Source organism: Empidonax traillii, unplaced genomic scaffold, assembly GCF_003031625.1.
Source record: "Empidonax traillii isolate 1590-97213 ecotype Southwest subspecies unplaced genomic scaffold, ASM303162v1 scaffold259:size690984, whole genome shotgun sequence".
NCBI classification, from domain to species: Eukaryota; Metazoa; Chordata; class Aves; order Passeriformes; family Tyrannidae; genus Empidonax; species Empidonax traillii.
Window position 1 is genome coordinate 417,482 of NW_020955452.1, and position 21,965 is coordinate 439,446.

Here is a 21,965-nt window from a genome sequence, read left to right on the forward strand (position 1 = left end):
TGTGGGGTGAGGGAGGCCGGCGGTGCCCGCTGTCCTGGCGGGCTATGCCAGGCTGCCTGAGGTGGCTTGCGCTCCCCAGCTTCCCCGCGAGGGCCATTTCTGCATCCTCGCTGCTTTTGAGTGAGCCCACACCTGCTGCTGCCCCCGTGGGAGCCCTGGCACCGCGGGGGTACGGCTGGGGGCCCGTGTGTGCTGGGCGTGGGGCGGACGGGTGGGATGGAAGGGATGGCTGGAGCTGGGGCGGGGACACCTCGAGCGTGGTGGCACCGCCAGCTGTAAGCAACGCCCCCACATCTGCTTTGTGCTCCGTGTGTCCTGGTTTCTGTTCTCTGTGTTTTAATAAATCCTTTGGGAAGGATGCTGTGGAGTCTGGCGGGGGGGTGGCTGGGGCGGCCCTGGGAGGGTCTGGCTGCAGTGGCAGTCCCTGTGTCATCCTGCACACACGTGTACACACCCCCACGTACATGTACACAAAACACACACGTGTGCACACCCACACACATGTACACACACGTGTGCTCACCCACACACATGTACACACACGTGTGCTCACCCACACACGTGCAGCCAGTCCTGTACACCCACACATGTACACACACAGCCACAGGGTCTGTCAGTGGCAGAAGCTGTGCTGTCCCCAGCCCCAGCTCTCCCACACACCCTGTGCACATGGACACACGTGGAACACGGATGGACATCCATGAAGAGGTGTGTGTGTATCTACATAAATACTGTCATTTTTATATGAGTGCACATAAACTTACATACATACATCTGCATCCCCTGCACCTATATGACTGTATCTCTTCATATATAGCATGTGTAGATCTGTGTACACACACGTGTAGATATACATGGGACTGTAAGTTTTTAGATATTTTGTGCATATATATCTTTATGTGAGTGTACACAGATATAATGATTTGTTTAGCTGCAGCTATGTCTATGTGGGTGTGTCTATATATAATATAGATACGTGTGTAAATAATATACATGTATATTATACATGTATAAATAATGCATTTGTAGTTTTAATATGTGTGTTTGTGTACATATATAATTAAATATATGGTTGTGTGTGTATACGTAGGCATAGGTATGGGTAGATATGTATATAGGTATGGGTAGATATGTATATATATATATATGTATATAGGCATAGATCTACACATAGGTAGGGATGTATAGATCTGTATTTACAGAGGTGTATATACACATCCATGTATCTGTGTATATGTACATACATAAATGTGTGTAATTTATATGTGTATATATACACACATGCATATGTAGATATATCTCTATATCTTCATATCTCTGTATGGATATATAGCTGTGTGTGTATATACACAGACACACACGTGTATTTGTAATTTTTATATATTTATACAGAGGGGTAGATATAGATACAGCTAGGGGTATATAGATTGTACTAGATAGAGATAGCACACACGTGTATACAGAGATACACATTTGTATCTACACAGATACACATTTGTATTTGTGATTTCACACATGAGTGTGTTTGTTGCACAAAACCATCAGTGCAGTTCTGTAGACAGATGTATAAATAAAGGTGTGTGGGTACAGCTGCAGGTAAATCCACATCCCCAAAGGTGTTAAGGGTGTATGGGGCAGGGGTGTGCATACAGACCCCAGCCATGATGAGAGGGAGAGCTCTGATGTCCTGTGTGGGTTGGGAGAGACCCTCTGTGTTTGCATGCACACACACACATTTATGGGGGGCTTGTAGGTGCAGCCATGGCTACACAGGCAGTGGAGAAACACACACACTGTGCACAGAGCTGAGGGCTTGCACATACATTTAGTTTTTATATTTGTGTGTGCACAGATAGATGGAACTCTCTGTGTCTATATGTATGTGGATAGATATAGGTATTGGCAAAAATGTTCTGCACAGAGTACACAAAGAGCTATAAAGAGATAGATATACATAGCTATAGCTGTATCTCAGATAGCTATATATCATATCTATATCATATGTATCTATATATAGCTATATATATATATAGCTATATCTAAATCACAAATATCTGTTTCCACATATATAGACAGCATATATTTATAGAAAGATGAGTATTAGTTATGGAGTTGGGTATGGGTATAGATATATCTACGCATATATCTGCATATACACATTTATGTACGCATCTGTAATTTTCATATGTGTGCATATATCCATACAAACGTGGATGCTGCTACAGCAATATATTTACATGGATGTGTACACATCTTTAAGTTACATATATTGATCTATACATCGAGCTATGTATGTCTGTATATACACAAGTACACGTGTCTGTCTGCGTGGGTGTTTGTGTACATTTTATATGTAATTTTCAGACACATATGTACATATCTATATACATATCTATATACATACATACCTACCTGTGTGTGTGTGTACACACACCTGTCATGAGTGGGTGTGGGTGTGTGTATAGAGGCCCCTGTATTTCAGTAGCTTCGTGCAGATACATCTGAAGGTGCCTGTGGGCCGTGTTCACCTCCACAGCTGCTGCTTGCAAATGTACGTCTGTATGTCCATGTCCCTGCGTGTCTCCACGTGTGTCTGTCCACACACACGCTCACACACTCGCCCACACACACTCCCCTGGCCTGGCCCCTCCCTGCAGCAGAGCCCAGCCCCACGCTCGAGTGGGGCACCCTGGGCTTCTCCCACAGGAAACCCCTTCCCTGTCACCACCCCATCCTGCCCCCCACCCCAGGAACCGCAGCCCCACGACGCTGGTGTCGGGCTGGCGGTGCCGGCGGCGCAGGGCAGAGGCGAGGGCTGGGGAACAGCTTCGTGTTGTCAGCCTCGTGGGCATACAGCACCCGCGTGCACCCCGCGCCCGCCACCTCCGGCAACGCAGGGGCGGGAGCCACGCATGCAACGGGCCCCGCGGCGGCTCCGGCTGCAGGCAGGGCGGCCGGGCGGCTGGGGCTCGTGTCCCGCGGGCCCCGCCGGCCATCCCTGTGCCCCAGAGCCAGGCCGAGCAGCCGTGGCGCCGTGTCCGGGGCAGCGCGGGCAGGAGCGCTGGCTCTCGGCGCTCGTGGTGCAAACCACACTCTCCACTTTGCTCCAACAAAGCGTAAGCAAGCGAACGGGCGGCGAGGGCTGCGCGGCAGGCGGCACGCTCGGGCGCACTTAGGATCTGTAGTCCTTCTTGCTGTAGGGTTTGTTGCCCAGGATGCTATCGATCTCGTGGACGATGGAAGACGACAGCTTTGGAAGGACCTGCCGGGACAACGGAGTTGGGATTGTGACTGTGGTGCGCGTGGGAGGACGCAGCCGGCAGTGGGACGCGGCCGTGCCGTGCTCACCGCCTCCACCCCGCTGTGTTTGTGCCACAAACCCCAGATTGCCAGCTGGCTGACCCAGTTAGGGAGAGCCTGGGTCGGGCCCAACCCTGCCCCCTCAGTCCAGCAAAGCCTCGTCTCTGCCGCTTGCCTTCGTGACAAGCAAAACCTGTCATGGAGCCACATTCACGACCCTCTGTCCCCGCCCAGCGCGGTGCAGCAGCGAGCGCTCCGGGCACACGTCACTCCCGCTGGGAGCACTGACCTGTATTGCTCCAATATTCTCCATCAGCTGGTCAGCATTGGAGGCTCCCAGTAAGACTGAGCTGACACCCTCGTTGCGCAGGCACCAGGCTGGAGAGGAGGGAGAGCAGAGCCTGAGCATGGCCTGGCTGCCCCCGTGTCACCCACAGCAACCCCCTGTCCCCCATCCTCTTACCGATGGCGAGCTGGGGCAAGGTGCAGCCCAGGCGCTCGGCAATGGCCTGCAGCTCCTTCAGCTTCGCCTGCTGCCGCCGGCCCTCCTCACTCAGGATCTTGTCCTTCAGCCACTGGTATCCCTGGGGAAACAGGAAGGAGCGTCATGGGGGGATTGGGGTGTACTGGCACCTTGTGCAGGCAGGGCATCCCCAAACACCCTGGGCTGCTTTGTGAGGCCCAAGGCCCTGCTCCCCCAGCTCTGTCCATCCCAGTGTGCCCCCTGGCCCCGGTGTGGCTCACCTTCAGCGAGGCACGCGAGTAGGGGGGAATCCCCCCGTCATACTTCCCCGAGACGATGCCACAGGCCAGTGGGGACCAGGTCATGGCTCCGACGCCTGGGAACAGAGCAGAGTTGGGGGTGATGCTGCTGCTGCCCCCAGCTCCCTCAGGGACCACAGCACCTGGTCTCTGCAGTGCGGGGCATGGGGAGCATTGTGCTTTTTAGGCTGGGGAGGGACCTCCACTACCGTACCTATCTTGTGGAAGAGCTCAGGCAGCTGCACCTCCACCTTTTCCCGCTGGAACATGTGGTACTCGGCCTGCTCACAGATCGGCGGGATCAGGTTGAACTGCCGGGCCACCGAGTATGCCTCCTGCAGAAGAGCTGGGACCCTCAGTGCCACGCCGCTCCCCCTGCTGAGCCCCCCAGCTGAGCCCTGAGCAGCTGCCCCAAGAACCGATTAAGTCTCCAAGCACATCTGCACACACTCCCAAAAGCTGCTGTCTAATTAAATCAGCATCAGCGGCACCACTGGGGCTGCTCCGCTGCAGCTGCCCGGTCCCCTGGGCCCCTACCATGATCTCCATGGAGCTCCAGCGCGAGGTCCCCCAGTACATGGCCATCCCCTGGTTGATGACGTGGGTCATGGCTCGCACCGTCTCTGCCGGGAGGAAAGGAGAGAGTGGTCGGGAGGGGTTAGCAGGGGCTGCACCAGCAGAAGGGGGTTTGCACCGCGCTGATGGTTGGTGAGCATCCCGCTCCCACAGCGCTGTGGCGGGAGCTGGGTTGTGTCCAGAGGAGCAGGACGGGAACAGAGGGAGCAGCCACTCAGGATGTGCCGGGGACCACAGCCAACCTGACATGCTGGTGGTGCCGGGGCTCTCCTGGGATGGAGAGCAGCCCAAGGGTCCTGGCAGTGGCCCCACACCTTGTGGGGTTACCAGCACCGGCACCGCTGCAAAGGAAGGGACTGATGCATCGCCCGTGCACGGGGACCCAGGGAGGGAAGCCTGGACCCCGTGCAAGGGGCTTGGGAGTTTTAGGGGGAGCCAGCCCTGAGCCATGCAGGCTGGGACCAAGCCAAGATGCGCTCCTGAAGCCAAAGGTGGGCAGCGGGGAGAGCGAGGGGCACGGGGCTTGCCCAGCCGGCACTGGGGCACACACCCCAGCATGCTCACAGCCGCCCCAGCAAGGAGAGAGCCTGCCACAGACCCTGGCATGGGCCAAGGCAGTCCCACGGCAGGACCTTGGAGGGGCAGGACCCTCTCTGCTTTTTTCCTTTTAACTGCAGGACAGTCTGAAGGAAGGGCCACGGGGTGTTTGTGTTCTGCTGCCACTGCCTCTGCATCTCACGGCGGGGTTTGCTCGAGGGGGGATCAGGGATGGGGGTCACAGAGGAGTGAGGGCTCTGCCCCAGGAAACGCCGCTGGGACAGGCAGCGGCTGGCGGGCAGAGTGCGGGCAGGGAGTACCTTCTACGATGAAAGTCCTGGACTTGGAGGAACTAAATGGGTCCCCTGGTGATAAAAGAGAGATTTAGAGAGAGTGGAGTCACCGCTGCTGGGATGGGAGCAGCGACCTGCCACCGTGCCCCCAACCCGCCCCACCATGGCCTGAGGGGGTCCTGGCGCCGGGCGGGGGGCGGCAGAGGCATGATCATGGCACGGACTGACCGTGGTGGCGGAGGAGCGGATTCTGCTCAGGAGGGAAAATGCCCTTGAAACACAAGCCTGGCGCAAACCAACCGCGACGGCGACGAAAGGCGGCAGGAAGGACTGTGGGACCGCGGCACACACCCACCTTCCATCGGCGTGTTGGGGTCGGGCCGGTTGGCGAACACCACGTCCACGTACTCCAGCTGCAGCCGCTCCAGCGACGCCTTCAGACCTGCCACATGGACAGGGCTGTCAGGCACGCTGTGCCCTGTGCTGCCAGCAGTGAGGTGGCTGCCGAGGCACAGCCTGGCACCAAGGCCAGCAGTGCCCAGTGAGCAGCCCCAGCCCTACCTTTGCCTACCTTCTATGATGTGTTTTCGGGACAGGCCCCTCTCTGTCTCAGCCCTGAAAAAGGAAAGGTGAGTGAGAGCCTGGCCCGTGCCAGCCCATCTGTCGCAGGGTGGGTGTTACCTACTTTCCTCCCCAGAAGATTTTGGTGGTGATGACCAGGCTGGACCGTCTGCAGGGAGAAAGAGAGAGTCACTGGTGGTGGCACCTGCGCACCCTGCCCACATGCATTCCTGCCCAGGGCTGCTCTGCCAGCTTTCCCCAGGCCACCAGGTCTGTGGTGACGGCTTTGCGGAACGGGGATGATGTCCAGCTTACCTCCACCCTTTTTTCTTGATGATGTTCCCCAGCACCACCTCGGCCCTGCAAGGGAAGGGGACATCAGCTGCCATTGGGGACACTGTCTGCCCCTTGGTTTTGGCGTCCAGAGCAGAGCTGACCCCTGATGTGCAAGCTCATTAATTTTAAACAAATGCATGGACAAACAGTGATGCCCCAGGCCAGTGTGCCTTGGGCACAGCCACTGCTCACTGTGCTGGTAAGGTGCACGGCTGTGCCTGCATGGCACAGGCCACCACAGGAAGCATGGGGCTGCCAGAACCATGACCACCCCACTTTGATCAAGCACTCACAGCCCCGTCCTAGAAGCCACTTTGCAGCCAGCAAACCCACAAGATTCCCAGTGTTGCCATGGTTTGGAGGTGCAGGGGGCTGGGTCGTGGGGTGCCACTGCCAAAGCAGGGTACCTACTTGCCAGCAGCGTAGACTTCTGCTGTGTCAAAGAGATTAATGCCGTTGTCATAAGCTAAAGTCATCAGCTGCTCCGCCATCTGCGAGGAAAGAGCAGGGTCAGCGAAGGGGGTGGCTGAGAGCCGGGGCACAGCCGCGTGTGCGGAGCGCTGCTGAGCTCTGGCATGCCACGTGCACCCAGACCACAGCCGCAGCTGTGCCGGCCCCATCCCTTCCCCACTCACCAGGGAAAGCCTGGGGAGGGACAGGAAGACACGGTACAGCCTTACCTCATCTGTGATCTGCCCTCCGAAAGTCACCCATGTCCCTGCAGGGGAGAGAGGGTGCGTGCACGGTGAACGCGGTGAACACCGAGCGCCGCCGCGCTGAGCCCCCGGTCACCCACCCTGGCTCCCTCAGCACAGCCCCGGCACGTGGTGGTCACAGCTGGCCAGGCCGCGTGCATCGCGGCGCTCCCAGCGCGGCCCAGTCGCTTCCTATCGCATCAGAGAGAGAGAAAATAATTTGACAATTTCTGGGCTGTGACTCAAAACGGCCCCGGGGCCGAGGGAAACCCTTTCCTTCCCTGCGCAAACATCGCTGGGGCAGGCGAGCGCCGCCCTCGCCGGGGAGCACCGGCACTTGCTGCGGGACTGGGGGGATGCCGAGGGGCTGCGGCAAACCCTGGCACTTACCCAGGCCCAGGCAGGACACGCGCAGTCCAGACTTCCCAAGGTTCCTGGAAGACAGAGAGTATCAGGAAAGGAGTCAGAAAGCCCCCAAATGCCATCTCATGCACCCTGCGTGCCACTGAATGCACTGGGCATGGGGGCTGGGAGGTGTGGCGGTGGTCCCTGCTCCCCATCCCATCCCCACCTGGGACAGTCCCACAAAAGGTCTCCCTGCAACCAGTTAAAGAGTCATCCCAGGCCAGGCATCCCACAGCTCACTGGCATAGTGGTGCCATGCCTGGCAGGGTTATCGGGGGGGCAGCAGGCAGTGACCCCGTTTAAGCAGTTCCCTGTGATAACACCCTGGGGCGTCTGGTTGCCCTGAGAGTGCTGCTGGCACAGGAGGGTGAGACGGGAAGCAGAGGGAGCTACCATGTGGTGGATCAGGACTGAAGCATCCCACACATGGTATGAACTGTGCCTGTTCTCTGCATCGCTGCACAGGGAAGCACACGACTTGCATAGGTGACAATAGGGCAAGGGCGCTTGGGAGTGGAGCAACATCCTGGAGAAATGGAGCACCCCAGAAAATCTGACCAGCACATGGAACTGGAGAACAGCTTTCGGAAAGGGGGTCGGGCTGGCAGACGCCTTCGCCACAGTGATGGAGAGCCAGTTACTTGTTAAAAATGACAAAGGCTCGAGAAATGAGCGTTAAAATAAATAAAGTGTAGGTGAGCCGCGGCAGCTCGCCCGCGCGGGTGTCGCATAGCAACCGGAGGCACTGCCACCGCCGGCACCGCCGACACGGGCACCGGGAGCCGGGCAAGGAGCAGCCACGGCCCGGCCGTGCTGGCAGGGAATCACTGGTTGTGCCAAGTTGGGGCACTGTCCTTCCATGCTGCTGTCTTATTGCCCAACATCTGGAGGTGTGGGGGCTCCCCCGGCCCTGTGGTGTTTTTAGAGCGTTGTGTGGCAGGAAGAAGCCATGGCCCTGGGGTAGCAGTGGCTCAAGCCTCTGATGACGGGGATTACCGCGGGGACTGGACAGCATTGGACCCATCAATGCCATTCCAGGGGTATCCCAGGGTCCTCCTGGGCAAGCGGCTATCACTGCTCCCAGTTTTCCAGCTCAGAAGTGTGCTGACCAGCTGCCCAGTGGAGACACTGGCAGAACTTGGGAAGGCCAGGCATCCCCCTGCACTGTGCCACGGCCTTCCTATCCCATCCCTTCACCTGGAGTAACCCCCTGCATCACTGTCCCTTCAGTAGCCACCAGCGGGGACCCCCGAGCTGATCACCCACTGCCTGGGAGAGGGTGGTCCCTCTGGATGGGGATGTGACAGTGGGGCAGGAGTGCTGAGCCCTGAGGATGCCACTGCCCACGGCCCCAGCGCTGCTGCAACCAGCGCAAAGGTTTGGTGTTGGAGAGCTGGACGGAGCAACCCCAGCACCCTCCCCAGCGCCCAGGTGAGGGACTCAGCTGACCTGGATGATGCTGGTAGGGAACAGCCGGGCTCACCCCAGCGCTCTGACGCGCTTTGTGCCTAAAGCCGGCACATCTGGGCTACAGTGGGGGCACGTGGCTGCTGGCAGCTGGACTGTAGCGTGCAGACTCATCTTGGGGGGGGCCTGCCCTGTGCTGGGGTGCATGCTCACCTGGGGGAAGCCCCAGCCCCACCTGGGGTGCACCCTAAGATTTGGAAGGGGAAGCCCCAAGTGCTCTGCCCCAGAGCCAGGGACGTGGAGTGCATCAATCCCTTGGGTGCTGGATGGGGGCACCCCACACACCACCCTTCATTTCTAGGTCCACCGTGGGCAGCCAGACCCAAATCCCACCTTAGGGTTCCGCGCTCGCTTTGCAGGGTACTAAGTCTCTGGCAGCACCATAAGGATTAACGCTGCCGTGACTTCCAAACCCACCCGGCTCCGCAGGCGCTGGAGATGCTGCTAATCCTATCCTGAATTTTAGGGTCCCTTCTCCCCCCCCATCCTGAAGGTTTCACGCGCGGTTGGATCAAGGCTGCCCCGAAGGGACAGGAGCAAACAGCGAGGAAGCACACGGAGGCGCACGGTCAGCACTTCTAGCGCCGAGAAACGACAGAGCCGGTCGCGAGCCGGGAATTAGGGGAGTGCGGGCCCCCATACCCCCCCACGGCGCCCCGATCCCGGTGAGAAACAGGCAAAGCCCCAGCAGAGCCCGTTTTTCCTACCGGTATTTCATCCCCGGGTGCTTGACGCTGGACTCGCTGGAGGAGGGGGCGTTCTGCACCGAGAGCTGCCCCAGGCTGCGGGCCACCATGGCCACGGCGCGGAACTTGCCGCGGGTGCCGAGGCTGGGGCTGCCGGCATTCTGTCGGTTCAGCCGGTCCTCCGCGCTCCGGCTCTTGATGCTGTGCTCGGAGCACACAAAGGAGACCTGCATGCTGCTCCGCCGGGCAGCAGCGCCAGCTGCCTAAATTTAGCCGGCGCCCCGGGCGAGGCGGGAGCTCCTCCCGCGCGCCGCCAACGTGACGGCGGGGGGCTGCGGGGCGGCGGGCGCGGAGCTCCCGTCAGCCCTCCTGCCCTCAATATTTGATGAGCTCGGGAAGCGAGCGAGCGGCACGCGGGCAGGTGGGGGCAGGAAGGGCAGCGCCGTCGCCCAGGTCTCCCGAGGAGCCTCGGCGGGGCAGGACCCCGCTGTGCCCTGCTGGGCATCCCCCGCGGGCGCGGCTGCTGGCTCAGCCCCTTTTTTTGGGGCACGGGGCGGGGGGCTGAGGCCACGCGGTGAAGGGGTCTTTCCTTGCCTCCCCCCCGGCCACGCACCGCAGCACAGCATCCCCTCGCACAGGTCTGAAACCAAACCCTCTGGCAGCGCTGCGTGTACACTGCCAACCCCACGGCCGGGCAAGGGTGCAGGCTGCAGGCTCTCCCGCAGCAGAGCCCAGCTCTATGCCAAAGTCAGACTGGTTGTCCCCCTTGGGGTCAGGGCCGCAACAGCATATCCCCCAAATTTTGCCCAGTGCAAGCCAAGCGGAGCAAGGTGAACCCCAGCCCAGCATCTTCTGCCAAAGCAGGGACACGAGTCACTGAGCTACAGCACTGTCCTGCAGCTGGGGCCATGTGCCACCTGCCTGCACCCACCTTGCCCCTCAGGACAGGGCAAGATGGGGGAACGGGGCTTCTGGGAAATAACGCACATTCGCCTCCAACCTAATGAGAAATCTTGTAATCTCCTCCGCTTGCCTCTGCCGCAAAGCTCCTTAGCTGGTAATCCTACCAGCACCGGCGCCGGCGCCGGCTCTGGTGCGGGGGGAGACCTGACAGCAGTCAGCAGCCTCCTGAGGAGGAGAAATCCCATAGACTTTTGAGGGCAGTGCGGACATGGGCAAAGGAGGAGCACCTTTGGGGGTGCCTGTGCCAGCAGCTCCCATCAATAAATAACGTCCCCATGAATATTTGATGCACTCTTGCCACTGTGTAAATGTTACCGCGGTCACTGTCAGCGCAGGGGAACCTGACCTGAGGTGCAGCATGGCTCGGCACAGTGCGGCACGGCAGCTGCCAGCTCCTGGGCGCTTCACTGCAGCGGGGCATGAGGGGCACCCCTGCACAGGGGGAACAGCCATTGTCCCCAGCCCTGCTGCCCCTCACCAATCCTGAGCTGAGTTACTGGCGGTGCTGGGCCCTGCACCCCATCACCCGACCCGTGATACCAGGGGAGAGTGGGGAGGGGTGCACTGGACAGAGCAGCCCCGTTGCTCCAAGGGGCCATGGCTGCCTCTGCGGCCGCCCAGAGAAGGGCAAATAAGGACAAATTCCCAAAGAAGGACAAATTCCCAAAGAAGGACAAATTCCCAAAGAAGGACAAATACCGGCTGAAATCCTGATACACCTTGCACTGGGACCCACATGCAAAATTTATGGCGCACACGCTACACGACGCACAGCTGTCAGTCAGGGGGAGACGCACACCCGGCCAGTGGAGATGTACACTCGTCAGATTGCAGACGTACACCCCTCAGATAGAGATGTACACCTGTGAAGCAGACAGCCCTTCAGTGGCTGCTTGCTCTAGCTGTCTTGTCTTTAAAGCACAGAGGTGTTTGCAGATGCAACCACCCAAACAGCAAATGGGAATGTCAGGTGAGAAGCTCAAAGATCACAAAACAGGTGAGCGCTAACAGCACTGACTGGCTGCCACCTGGGTAACACGTGCAGCACCAGATCACCCACCGTGCCAAGAGCATCGACTCCTCCCAGCCTTGGCGAGGCACAGGGAAGCCGAGGCGAGCACAGGTGAGAGCCATTCTCCCAGGGAGGTGTCAAACCACCACCACACAGCATCCCCTGCACCGTCTCTACACCTCGGCCCTCGCTGCCCTCGCGGCGCTGCCTTACCTATACTTCATGCCGGTGGCATGGGCAGTGCTGTCAGCCAGGGAGAGCCCGTGCATCCGCAGGAACTCCTCCAGTGTCTTCGCCCGCGCTGCCGCCCGCACGTCCCGCAGCCGCCGCAGCTCCAGCCCGTCGGCCGCCCGGGGGGCCGGGGGCAGCCCCCACTCAGGAGTGGGTCGGCTGGCCACGCTGCGCAGGCTCTCACTGTAGGTCATGGAGAGCATCCCGCCACCCAAGCACGGGCTCTGCTGGCCAGCCACACCACAAACCACTCCGTGGTGCTACAGAGAGAGCTGGGAAAGCACAACATGGGCTCCACTGCCACTCAGGGAAGAGTTCTGCCCATACTGCCTTGCTGGAGTGGTGGCACCTGCCCTTGCCAGGACATGCAGCACGGGGAGGGACATTGGCACCCTGGCAAAGCCAGTCTCATCAGCAGAGCAAAGCCTTGACATGGGAGCTGAAGCACAAAGGGAGAAGGAGCAGGACAGAAATGAGGCACAGCCCATGGCTGAGGAGGCAGCAGTGCCTACCACAGCTGCCCCGAGCCACGTTGCAGCAGCGTGGCCCATGCCCTGTCTGTGCTGGTCTCCAGCTTGCAGTGGTTTGTACCCCTGCGAGGGATGTGGAGAGCTGGTCAAGATGTCACAAGTGGTGGCAAAATTACTGCTGGTGACAATCTGGCACTGTGTACCAGTGGGCAGGAGAAGTCAGGATGGGAAAGTCCCTGTGGGGCTCCCCAGGAAGGGTGGGCATCTGCAGAGGGGCTGTGGGCACCAGGTGCTCGCCATGCCTGCATCCTGCTGCCACAACATGCACCGCCAGCCAACTCCTTCCCCTCCACCACGACAGCGACCTCCCAGCTGGTGCAGCTGCTGAAAATAGCCTGCTGCAGGGTGGGCATCTCACCCACCAGAGTCCTCACCGCCTGTACGGCTGGGACCTCACCAGCAGGGCACTGACATCAATTTCTGTGCCACTCTCCGCAGTGTCTCTTGTTCTCAGTGTCTGAAAGGAGGGGGGACTAGGGCCAAAACCGTGGTATGGGTACCAGAGCAGCCACTGGGAATGCACTGGCATTAGGCTCCAGCCAGGCTCCCACCCGTGGTTTTGTCTTTCCCTGGGAAGTTCACATCGATGGCAGCAGGAACCAAAGTGCTCCCTGGTGCTGTGACCTCCGAAGGCTCCAAACACGGAGGATACGGAGCAGCAGCTGGCCGGGCTGACCAAATCCTGGGGGTCTCCTGTGACACCCGGTGCTGCCAGAGAGCACTCTGTGCTCCTGCTCTGTAGCAAGGCCTTGGGAATGCAGGGAGACATGGAAAAGGGATATTTCCCTGAGCTGCGGCAAAGCCAAACCAAACCCTGTTTACTAGCCTCTTCCTGCCACACCTCAAAGTTGGAGACAAAGCTGGCACTGCTGGCACCAGCCCTTCTCCATGGCTGGTAGTTTTAAGCAGGGCAGTACCAGTGGCTCCTGCTGGGTGTGGGCACCTGGTGGGATCCCCTTGATCTCAGTGGGATCCCTTGGCCTGGTGGGATCCCTTCGCCCGACAGTGGCAAGGAGAAGCCCGAGCTGACTGCGCCACTGCTCTACAGCAGCAAAATGGATGCAGCAAGCGGAGCCAGGGGGTTGGGCAGGGCTGCTCTGAGGAATAGGGAAGGAATCCACCGGCCGCCCCATCTCGACACCTCCCCGATTTTCAGCAGAGCAAGGGGACAGAATGGCAGAGAGAGTGTGGAGGTGGCAGGAGCATTCACAGCCCATCATGAGCAGAAATCCCGAGTGGCAGTGGGGCTGCAGGAGCTGCCGAGGACAAGCCGCGCCCTGCCCAAGCGGGAGAGGTTGTTTGGTAGGGAAGAAGCAGGAATGAGGACAGGGCACAGGCTCTGCAGGACAATGGCACTGTTAGCAGCATCGGGGGCACAACAAGTGGGTGACGGGTAAGGCAGCTGCCCAGAGAGGCGTCTGGCCAGCCTGGCTTGCCAAACTGGGAACCTGTTGGCAGCCACCAACCTGCCTAAAGCCAGAAAGATCCCAAACCCCGAAAGAAAACGACTCTAAGCCACCAAATCCCAAGTAGCCCTGCATGGAAAATCTTCCCTGCTGCCTGCAGCGGCTGCCCCGTGGCAGTGCCCATTCCCGCATGCCGCCTGCTCTGCCCATCCCCACTCACCGCCCGCGCCGCCAGCCCCGACTCACCGCGCCAGGGAAGCTGCTCAGCGGCAGCGCAGCTCTGGGTGGCGAGGCTGCCCCGGGGCAGATATAAGAGCCGCGGCCGTCGCGTTGTTTTGCATTAGGGGAGTGTCGACGCTTGGCGTCCAAAGCACTTGGCGGCCACGCCGGGCCCCCAGTGCATGGCTTCTCACCGCGCTCCATTAGCCCTATTAGGGGATTTTCTTCCTTGCATAGGGGAGCTAAATTATTCATGGCGCCTTGCTAAAAGCCTCGAATGTGCTGCTGCAACACTGGCACCGCCGCCCCTGCCCGCAGCCACCCCTCACCCTGCGGTGACAGGTTCTGCACCACCGGCACATGGGGCAGTGGGGCCAGCTGGACACTGGGGTCATCAGGGAGCAGAGACAGTCCCTGTGGCAGACACACCCCTCCTGTAGTCCCCACGGCAGCAGGGCCAGAGCTGGGCAGTGGCAGGACTCAGGGCAGGAGCCCTGAGATGGAACTGGGTGGTGGACGCTGGCAGAGGCTCCCTGAAGGCAGCCTATGGACAAGCTGGGTCCTGCCAGGCAGCCTCGGGAGCCTTTTGCACCAGATGTGCCCAGAGGTTCAGGCCAGTTTGGCAGCCAAAACCTGCCTGTGGCTGGGGCTCGGCAGTGCTGGTGGCAGTGCTGGGACAGGATCACTCACTCACAGCGTCACTCCCGGTGCCTGCCAGCCTCACCTCCTCCTGCCATGTGCGGGATGGAGCTGGGGCCCACGGCTCCCTCAGGGGGCAGCCCCCTGCCCATGGTGGCAGGGCTGGACCCAGTCACACACTACCAAGGCTGCTGAGGCTCCAGGAGCACTGGAGCAGCTGCTGGCACAGTGCATGGGCAAAGAGCTGCCCTCACTTCAGATGGTAAAAGGGTGGTGGGGGCAAGTGTTGCCTCCTGAACCACTTAATGACGCTGGTCCTAATGGTAGGAGCAGCAAAGCAGCTGGCTGGGTTCCTGGAGTTGCCCTTGGGAAAAGACAGTGGGCTCCTCCAGGCACAGCATCGGCGCAGGATGTCCCCCACACCCCTCCCCACTCATTCTCCAGCTACACTCTGTTGCTTGGGCAGCCCACGAGGATGGTGCCCTCCACCGAGCCACACAGTGGGGTCCCCACACCACGATCCCAAACCCGTGAGCAGGTGATAAGGTGGTGCCACACCGGTGATGCCCATCCCACGCAGAGGGACCCCAGCACAGCGGGTAAGGCAGCGCTGTGCCAGCAGCACCCAGGCATGGCCAGGGGCTGTGGACACCTGTAGATTTTGGGGAGGGGGAAGGGCTGGGTTACCTGTAGAACTGGAGCTGGCGCTTGGGGCTCCCGTATCTCGCGCTTCCGACAGCAAAGGGGAGAGAGAAGAAAGATGCCACAAACCCCATTAGAAAGAAGGAGCAGGACTGAGCAGCAGAGCCAATGGCCATGGGAAGGGTCAGTGACACCCACCCATGTCACATCACAGCAGGCACAGTGTAGTGGGCATTGGCACAACCCCAGGAGTGCCTACTATGCCCATAACTGGCACCAGCACCCCAAAACGCTGCTGCTGCCACCATGTGGGGTTTTTGTCCTGGAAGTTTTTGCACAAAGAGTGCTGGGGTGGTTTTGGAGTGTCAGGGCAATTTCAGGGAGTATGGTGGTTCTGGGATGCCACAGGCCTGTGTTTGAAGCCCCACAGAGCCCCACCACCCCATCCCGCACCCTTACCTGTAAATCATCCCTGGGGAGCCTGTCTGCCGCAGCGAGAGTCGCGCTGGGGAGTCAGTGGTGGATTCGGGATACATGGAGCCACCCTGGGCTCCCCGGAGCCACTCGCTGCCTCACCCCTGCCACAGGGGAAGAGAAAAAAGGAAGAAATGAATTTTTTTGGGGCACGCGCGTGAGGTACTTCCTGTTGCAGAAGCTCGTGAGCCAGAAGGGCATGTGGCATGGGCAGCGGTGCGGGCACAGAAGCTCTGCCAGCCCCAGACCCCAGAGTTCATACCCTGACCTGCTGCTGATCCCCAAACAATCTCACCCAAGCCCTGCGCCCCTGACTTCTCAGTTTGGCTGTTCTCCCCAAACTTCTGGGGGTCCTGAGATCTCAGGAAATGATGGAGAAATGCAGGCCTGAAAAACAAAACATTCTGAAAACCCTGAAGGCACCCCCAGGGGTCCTTTGCAAGAAGAGGAAAGCAGCCCAGCTCTGACCGCAGCCCATAAATGACTGTGTGCGCAAGGATGCAGGAACTCTGGGGGAAAGGGAGGCCTCACTCCCCAGGCACCCCCAACCCTTCCTGTCCCTGTCCCCATGCCAGGGGCACCTGGCACGACTCCCTGGGAGCTGTGCTCCTGTTCCCGCAACACTGTCAGCAGTTTCCAATATCACAGAAAATGATGACACTTCCCTACAGAACTGGGGCTGGGATTTAAATTTATCCTATCTTTCTTTAGGCTGGTGAGATGCCATCTTTATGCTACAGGTCACCAGCTGCTCTTTCACCCAGATGGGGTCTGAGAGATCTCCAGGCTCCTTCCTGGCTGCCCCGGGCTCAGCGGGAGCATGGCCTTACACAGTGTGCTCATGTCCTGGCACGCATCCCGCCTGCGTCCTGGCACAGCATGCCTGCATCCCGCATCCCTCCCGCATCCTGGCACAGCATGCCTGCATCCTGCATCCCTCCTGCATCCTGGCACAGCATGCCTGCATCCTGCATCCCTCCTGCATCCTGGCACAGCATGCCTGCATCCCTCTAGCATCCTGGCACAGCATGCCTGCATCCCGCATCCCTCCAGCATCCTGGCACAGCATGCCTGCATCCCGCATCCCTCCAGCATCCTGGCACAGCATGCCTGCATCCTGCATCCCTCCAGCATAGTGTGCTTACATATCACATCCTGCCTGCCTCCCAGCAGTGAATGCCTGCATCCCTCCTGCACCCCAGCATAGTGTGCCAGCATCCTACATCCCTCCTGCATCCTGCATCCCTCCGGCATCCCAGCACGGCGTGCCTGCATGCCGGCGCAGCCCCTGCAGCCCACGCAGCCCAATGGCAGCGGCTGCGGCAGCCGAGCCCGTCCCCGAGGAGCCGCCCGCCCGCCCACCGCAGCTCCCGGCCCCGCTGCGGCCCCGGCATAGATCCCCATCGCTCTTTCCCGAGCGCCACAGGAACGAATCTCTCTTGGCTGCAGCCGCGCCGGGGCCAGCGCAGGCAAGCTCAGTTAAGCAGGGTTTATTTTTGAGAGGTCAGGAGGGAGCTGCTCTCTCCCCGCCATGCAGCACTGCCCTGCGCCCGGAGCAGACCCTGCCAAGCCCCACAGCCAGGACCCTGCCGAGCCCCCCGAGCCCTTGCGATCCATCCCCCAGCTTCTCCTGAGGGTTGCTCCTGTTGGCTCTGCAGCTCCCACGGCCTCGCCTGGCAGTGCCAGCCACCGGCTGGACACCGTCCCAATTGCTCATGCCTGCTCAGAATCACTTCGTTAGTGGTGGCATAACGAAGCTGAGGGCAGCTGGGGGATGCCTGCAGGGGGGACAGCTGGCCCCCCATGCCTCAGTGCAGCCATGCAGCTCCTTGCTTGTGTGCCACAGTCCCAGACTCCTGAGTGGCTCAGGATAGGCTGCTTCTGCATCCCGTGGGGGTTGTGGTGCCAGGAGCTCAGCTCTCTCTGTTTTCAACAGGACCTGATGCCCCTTCCCCATTGCCTCCCAAGCAATGCTGCAGGGACTAAGCGCAGTGGCCGGCAAGTCTCCAGCAGTGCTGGAGGGACTTTGCTGGGACGCATGGCTGGACCACAGACACACAGTTCAGGGTTCTGCAGCCTGAGGAGCTGGAGCATTCTGGTCTCGGGGGCCTATGCACCCCTCTGAGCTCTCCAAGCCAAAGACACTGCCAAAAGCCCAATCCAGTCCATGCTGGCAGTTTGGTGCTTCCCTGAGACAGCTCCTGCACCTGCAGGTTCCTCACAGCACAGCTCAGCTGCGAGCCCTCAACTGCGGTAGTTTTTGCGGGACAACAGCCTAAAAAGGAAGAAAAGTGTTTTCTTCTGCAGGATGCAACCAGGAGCCAGATGAAAAGTGCAGAAGCCCTGTAGTTTGTGCTCCCACGGGGCTCCATCCCTGTCCCTGGTAGCACGATGGGGCACAAGAGCATGGCGCTGCGACACTGACGGTTTATGCCCGGGAAGCCCCAGGAGCCAAAGGTCTGCTGGGCCAGCCTGGGGGGGAATACAGATTGCAGCCTCCCAGACACACTGTTATCAGAGCAGGATGGGGTGAAACTGCACCTGGAATTAATGAGAATGTAAGGACGAGACCACTGCTTCTGATGAGCCTGATCCCCCAAGGGTGAGGCCCTGGGAGACCCCTGCCCTGGGCACCCCAGCATCCTGCCCAGCTGCTCAGGCGAGGGATGCAGGGAATGTGGCATGGAGCATCTCCCCACACCAGGTGCCTGTCCCCATATTTCTGACCCTTTTTCACGGTGTTTGCAGCAAATGCTCCCCTCCCGACGCCACGGGGAAGGTGACTTTAGCCCAATGACTCACGCTGCCCTGCTCTGTCGCCTCGGCACCTCCTGCCGTCACCCCTGCGCTCATGGCCCGCGCTGGTCCCGCGGCCCCCCCGGCTGCACGGGCGCCGCAGGGATCCGCAGAGCAGCAGCCCTGCCCCTTCCCTCGGCCCGGGAGCCTCTCCTGCGGCGCAGCGTCCCCCAGCCCGCCGGGCCCCTCCGACCGCGCTGCTGGGCTCCGGCGCCTTCACCAGCCCATCATCGCGACAACGCAGCAGGCGGGTGCGTGAGGTCGCCCGTGACCGCCGACACCAGCGCTGCTCGGCTGCCGAGTCAATGACACAGCCCGAAAGCACATGCTGCTCGTCAGCCGAGGTTATCCTGGCTCTGCCGTCACGTACACCAGTGCCAAAGCACTGGGGTCCACCAGGATACCGAGCACCCGCGCGTCCCCGATGTGTGACCCTGCCAATTCCCCTCTGAGCCGTGGCTGTCGGCCAGGCACGGCCGAGCCACCGCCGCGGCCCCACTCGCACCCAGCACCGCACCTACCTGGCTCCGGTGCTCGGACGGAGGGAGACGCGAGGTCAGGAGGTATAAAGAAAGGAGTCAACGCCCGGTTGCCGGCGAGCTGCAGGCTCCGCTCGTCTCGGGAAGCGGCGCCGGTGCCGGCGCAGAGCAGCTGCTACAGCCGGCGGCAAACGCAGCGGATGACGGTTCCTACCCCATTCCCGCTCCGTCCCCGGGAAAAGGCGCCTGGCGGAGGGGGAAGCCGAGCCCTCCGCGCCCCAGGATGCGGTAGCACCCAGGGATGCTGCAGAGCCGTCCCTGCCGCTCTCACATCCTGACTCGGCAAGTTTGCCTCCGCCGGTGGCTGCAGCCGGCTCCCGATCCCGCCGGTGCCTTAACCGTGTCGGTGCCGCACCCGGCACCGGCAGCGCGTGGGCGAGCGAGCGGCTGCCACCGACCGCCCCTGCGCAGCTCAGGCGGGGGGAGGCTAGTCCGGGGCCGCAGGGAGCCTGGGCAGGAGCTGCATCATCGCTGCCTTAGATCACGCCGGGTGTTTTTCTTAAAAAATCAGATACAGCGTCGGCAGTGATGCTGCGGGGCTGCCTCCAGCTGCCTCCAGCACCGGGGTCAGTCACGCCGCCGGCGACCCGTCCCCCTCGGCTGGCACCCTTTCCCTTTCAGCACCTTGGGCTTTTTGGTCACCTCGAGCAAACCCCCTCCCTCCCACCCCCCAGAGACACCCCAGTAACTGGAGCAGGCTGGTCCCCGCAATGTTCCCGCAGCGACAACAACACTGATGCAGCTGGATCTAACAGGAAAACTAGATGCCAAGCCTGCAAAAGGGGTCAGGGTTTTGGACGCACTGCTCATACAGTGGTGCTCTGGCGCTTATAAATTAGGAAAACATGATTCCTCTCCCTCAGCCAAGTCATACTCAGCTTCATGGCAGCATCTTGGCACTTTCTCTGCCCTTCCAGCACGGTCCTGGCAGCGATGGGGCCAACAAGCGTGCTGCCTGCTCCAGACCATGCCGACACTGACAGGGACCACTTGGCACTGCCGGAGTGGCTGAACCCAGCAGGCTGCCTGCTGTCCAAGCCACAGAAGCTCCAGGAACAGCCAGTGACAGGTAGGGAAGGCCATAAACCCTGTCCTGTATGGAGATGCTCCCAGCACTAGTGGCTTTGCTCCTCCAGCAGAGGGTGGGAGTCATGTGCCAATTTGTTCTGCTCCTGCTCTGTCATGCATCCTACCTGCAGACCTGCACGCCAAGAGCAGGTGATGGTTAGCCCTCCTGCCCTCCTCATCAAAACAAGAATAGTAACTATTAAAATCAGCAGCCCTCCCAAATCTTCTGTTGGCAGCTGTGTGCAGAGGCACTTCCTGCTCACCAGCTGGAAAAATCACTGCATATATGCAACAAGGCTGTATACGGATGTGATATACACAGACTGGCAGCGAGGTCCTCAGGACGTAGATGGATTGCTCGCTTGGCCCCGGCAGATGAACCTCAGGATTAAAGGGTGGGCTCAGTTCCGCGCACACTGTGTCTCACCTAAAAAACCCAATGCACAGGCTGGAAGGTGGAAAGACCTTCCCCGGTTCTTCGTTCGCGAAGACTGGCCATTATTATTATTATAGACAGACTGGATACATCTCACCCAGCCTGCTGTGGCACTCACCCACTGCACTGCACCCTGGCTCCCAGCGACGCTTTGGGAGGGAACCTGTGGTTTTGGGAAGCGGGTTGGGTTCCAGAGGCACGGACCATGTCTCACCTGGACAAAAGCCCGCAGTGCCTGTGTGAACCGTCCCAGGACACTGGCACAAAACACAACAGCTCCACGTGACAGCCACGGGCTGAGTGGGCAGGGGACCAACGGAGGTCTCCCATCACAAGGAAAACAGCCTCAAAAACTGGAAGCTGGAGACGGGCTGCTGAGCCAGAGGCCCGAGAGCTTCGAGCCCGGCAGAAGAAAAGGCGAGGGAGCAGTGGCTGCGGACGGATTGCGAGAGGACCGGGGACTCTCCACAGGGCTCGGAGCTCCCTCCACCCGCAGCCCCAGTCACCGTTGCAAACGCAGACAAGGGACGGACCAAGGAACGGCAGGAGACTGAAGGAAACTGAAGAAACCCTGACGTTTGGCCCCCTCTGACGAGGAAACCGGACGATGCTTGGGGAAAATCCAACATTCCCACTCTCGAGTCACCGGAGCGCTGCCGGCGACTCACGCCGTGTCATCGGGGCTCCAGCCCCGCCGCTCCCGGTGCACGGCGACAGGCCGCAGGCCACCGGAGCATCACGCGCAGGGTCACCTCTCCTTGCTGAGGGAACGAACCACCGTTGGACGGAGGTCAACCACCCCCGTCCCCGCTCAGCCCAGAGACCCACTGGGACGAGAGCCGGCGGCGGGGCGAGGGCCCGGCTCCCCGCACCGGGGAGAGCCGGGAGGGGCGAGCGGCGGAGTGGTCTCGCCCGTAGCTCTGCTCGGGGCCCTGCTCGGGGCCCTGCCCGGGGCCCTGCCCGGTCCCATCGCCCCCGCCATCACCCGGTGCCGGCCCCGCCCCCCCCGCCCCCCCCGCGCCCCCGCACCTGCCCCGCGTCCGCCGCTCCCGCCGCTCCGCCGTGCGCCCTCGTGGGGGGCGGCCCCGCCCCGCCCCGCTTGGCCCCGCCCCGCCCGCCGCCCATTGGCCACGCCGCCCGCCTCTCGTGCCGCATGCAAATGACGAGAGAGCTGGGCCTCCCCCATTGGTTGAGGTGCCGGCCGGGTCCAGCCCGAGGCCCCGCCCCGCTCGGTGCGGCACCATCGCCCTAGTAACCCGAAGCTGAGCCGGGCGCGACCACCTGCCGGGGGGGGGCGACCGATGCTGCCATCGCCGCTTCCGCCTCGCTGCCGCATCCCGCGCCTCTGCGGGATCGCCCCGATATCGCTGCACCTCTGTATCTCTCCTCTTC

At 60.7% G+C, this 21,965-nt stretch overlaps 1 protein-coding gene across 5 annotated transcripts; it reads right to left on the bottom strand.

The window, feature by feature from the left end:
• Window positions 1-1,364: 1,364 nt before the first annotated feature.
• On the bottom strand, window positions 1,365-21,654 carry KCNAB2 (potassium voltage-gated channel subfamily A regulatory beta subunit 2). Of its 5 annotated transcripts, none has more exons than XM_027889325.1 (16): window positions 21,603-21,654; window positions 15,720-15,838; window positions 15,306-15,347; window positions 7,451-7,494; window positions 7,046-7,083; window positions 6,777-6,856; window positions 6,345-6,389; window positions 6,154-6,198; window positions 6,040-6,083; window positions 5,824-5,910; window positions 4,600-4,685; window positions 4,277-4,397; window positions 4,045-4,139; window positions 3,764-3,884; window positions 3,590-3,678; window positions 2,817-3,262 (listed from the first exon to the last, which is right to left on the bottom strand). In XM_027889325.1, exons 2-16 carry the CDS (start codon window positions 15,794-15,796, stop codon window positions 3,173-3,175), a joined length of 1,104 nt encoding a protein of 367 aa, XP_027745126.1. In that variant the 5' UTR covers window positions 15,797-15,838; window positions 21,603-21,654; the 3' UTR covers window positions 2,817-3,172. The 5 variants fall into 5 exon arrangements, with proteins under 5 accessions (XP_027745123.1, XP_027745126.1, XP_027745125.1 ...); XM_027889324.1 differs by lacking the exon at window positions 21,603-21,654 and adding an exon at window positions 19,052-19,444; XM_027889326.1 differs by lacking the exons at window positions 15,306-15,347; window positions 21,603-21,654 and adding an exon at window positions 19,052-19,444.
• Window positions 21,655-21,965: the final 311 nt, after the last annotated feature.

Bases quoted from the DNA above. Each gene is read 5' to 3' on its own strand.
- KCNAB2 (XM_027889327.1), bottom strand. From the start codon at position 12,027: ATGCTCTCCATGACCTACAGTGAGAGCCTGCGCAGCGTGGCCAGCCGA. The intron at 7,495-11,806 runs GTAAGGCAGCGC...TCTGTCTTCCAG, and splicing joins GCCACCGGCATGAAGTATAG to GAACCTTGGGAAGTCTGGAC. The intron at 4,686-5,823 runs GTGGGTGTGTGC...TCCTCCCGGCAG, and splicing joins CCCCAACACGCCGATGGAAG to AGACGGTGCGAGCCATGACC.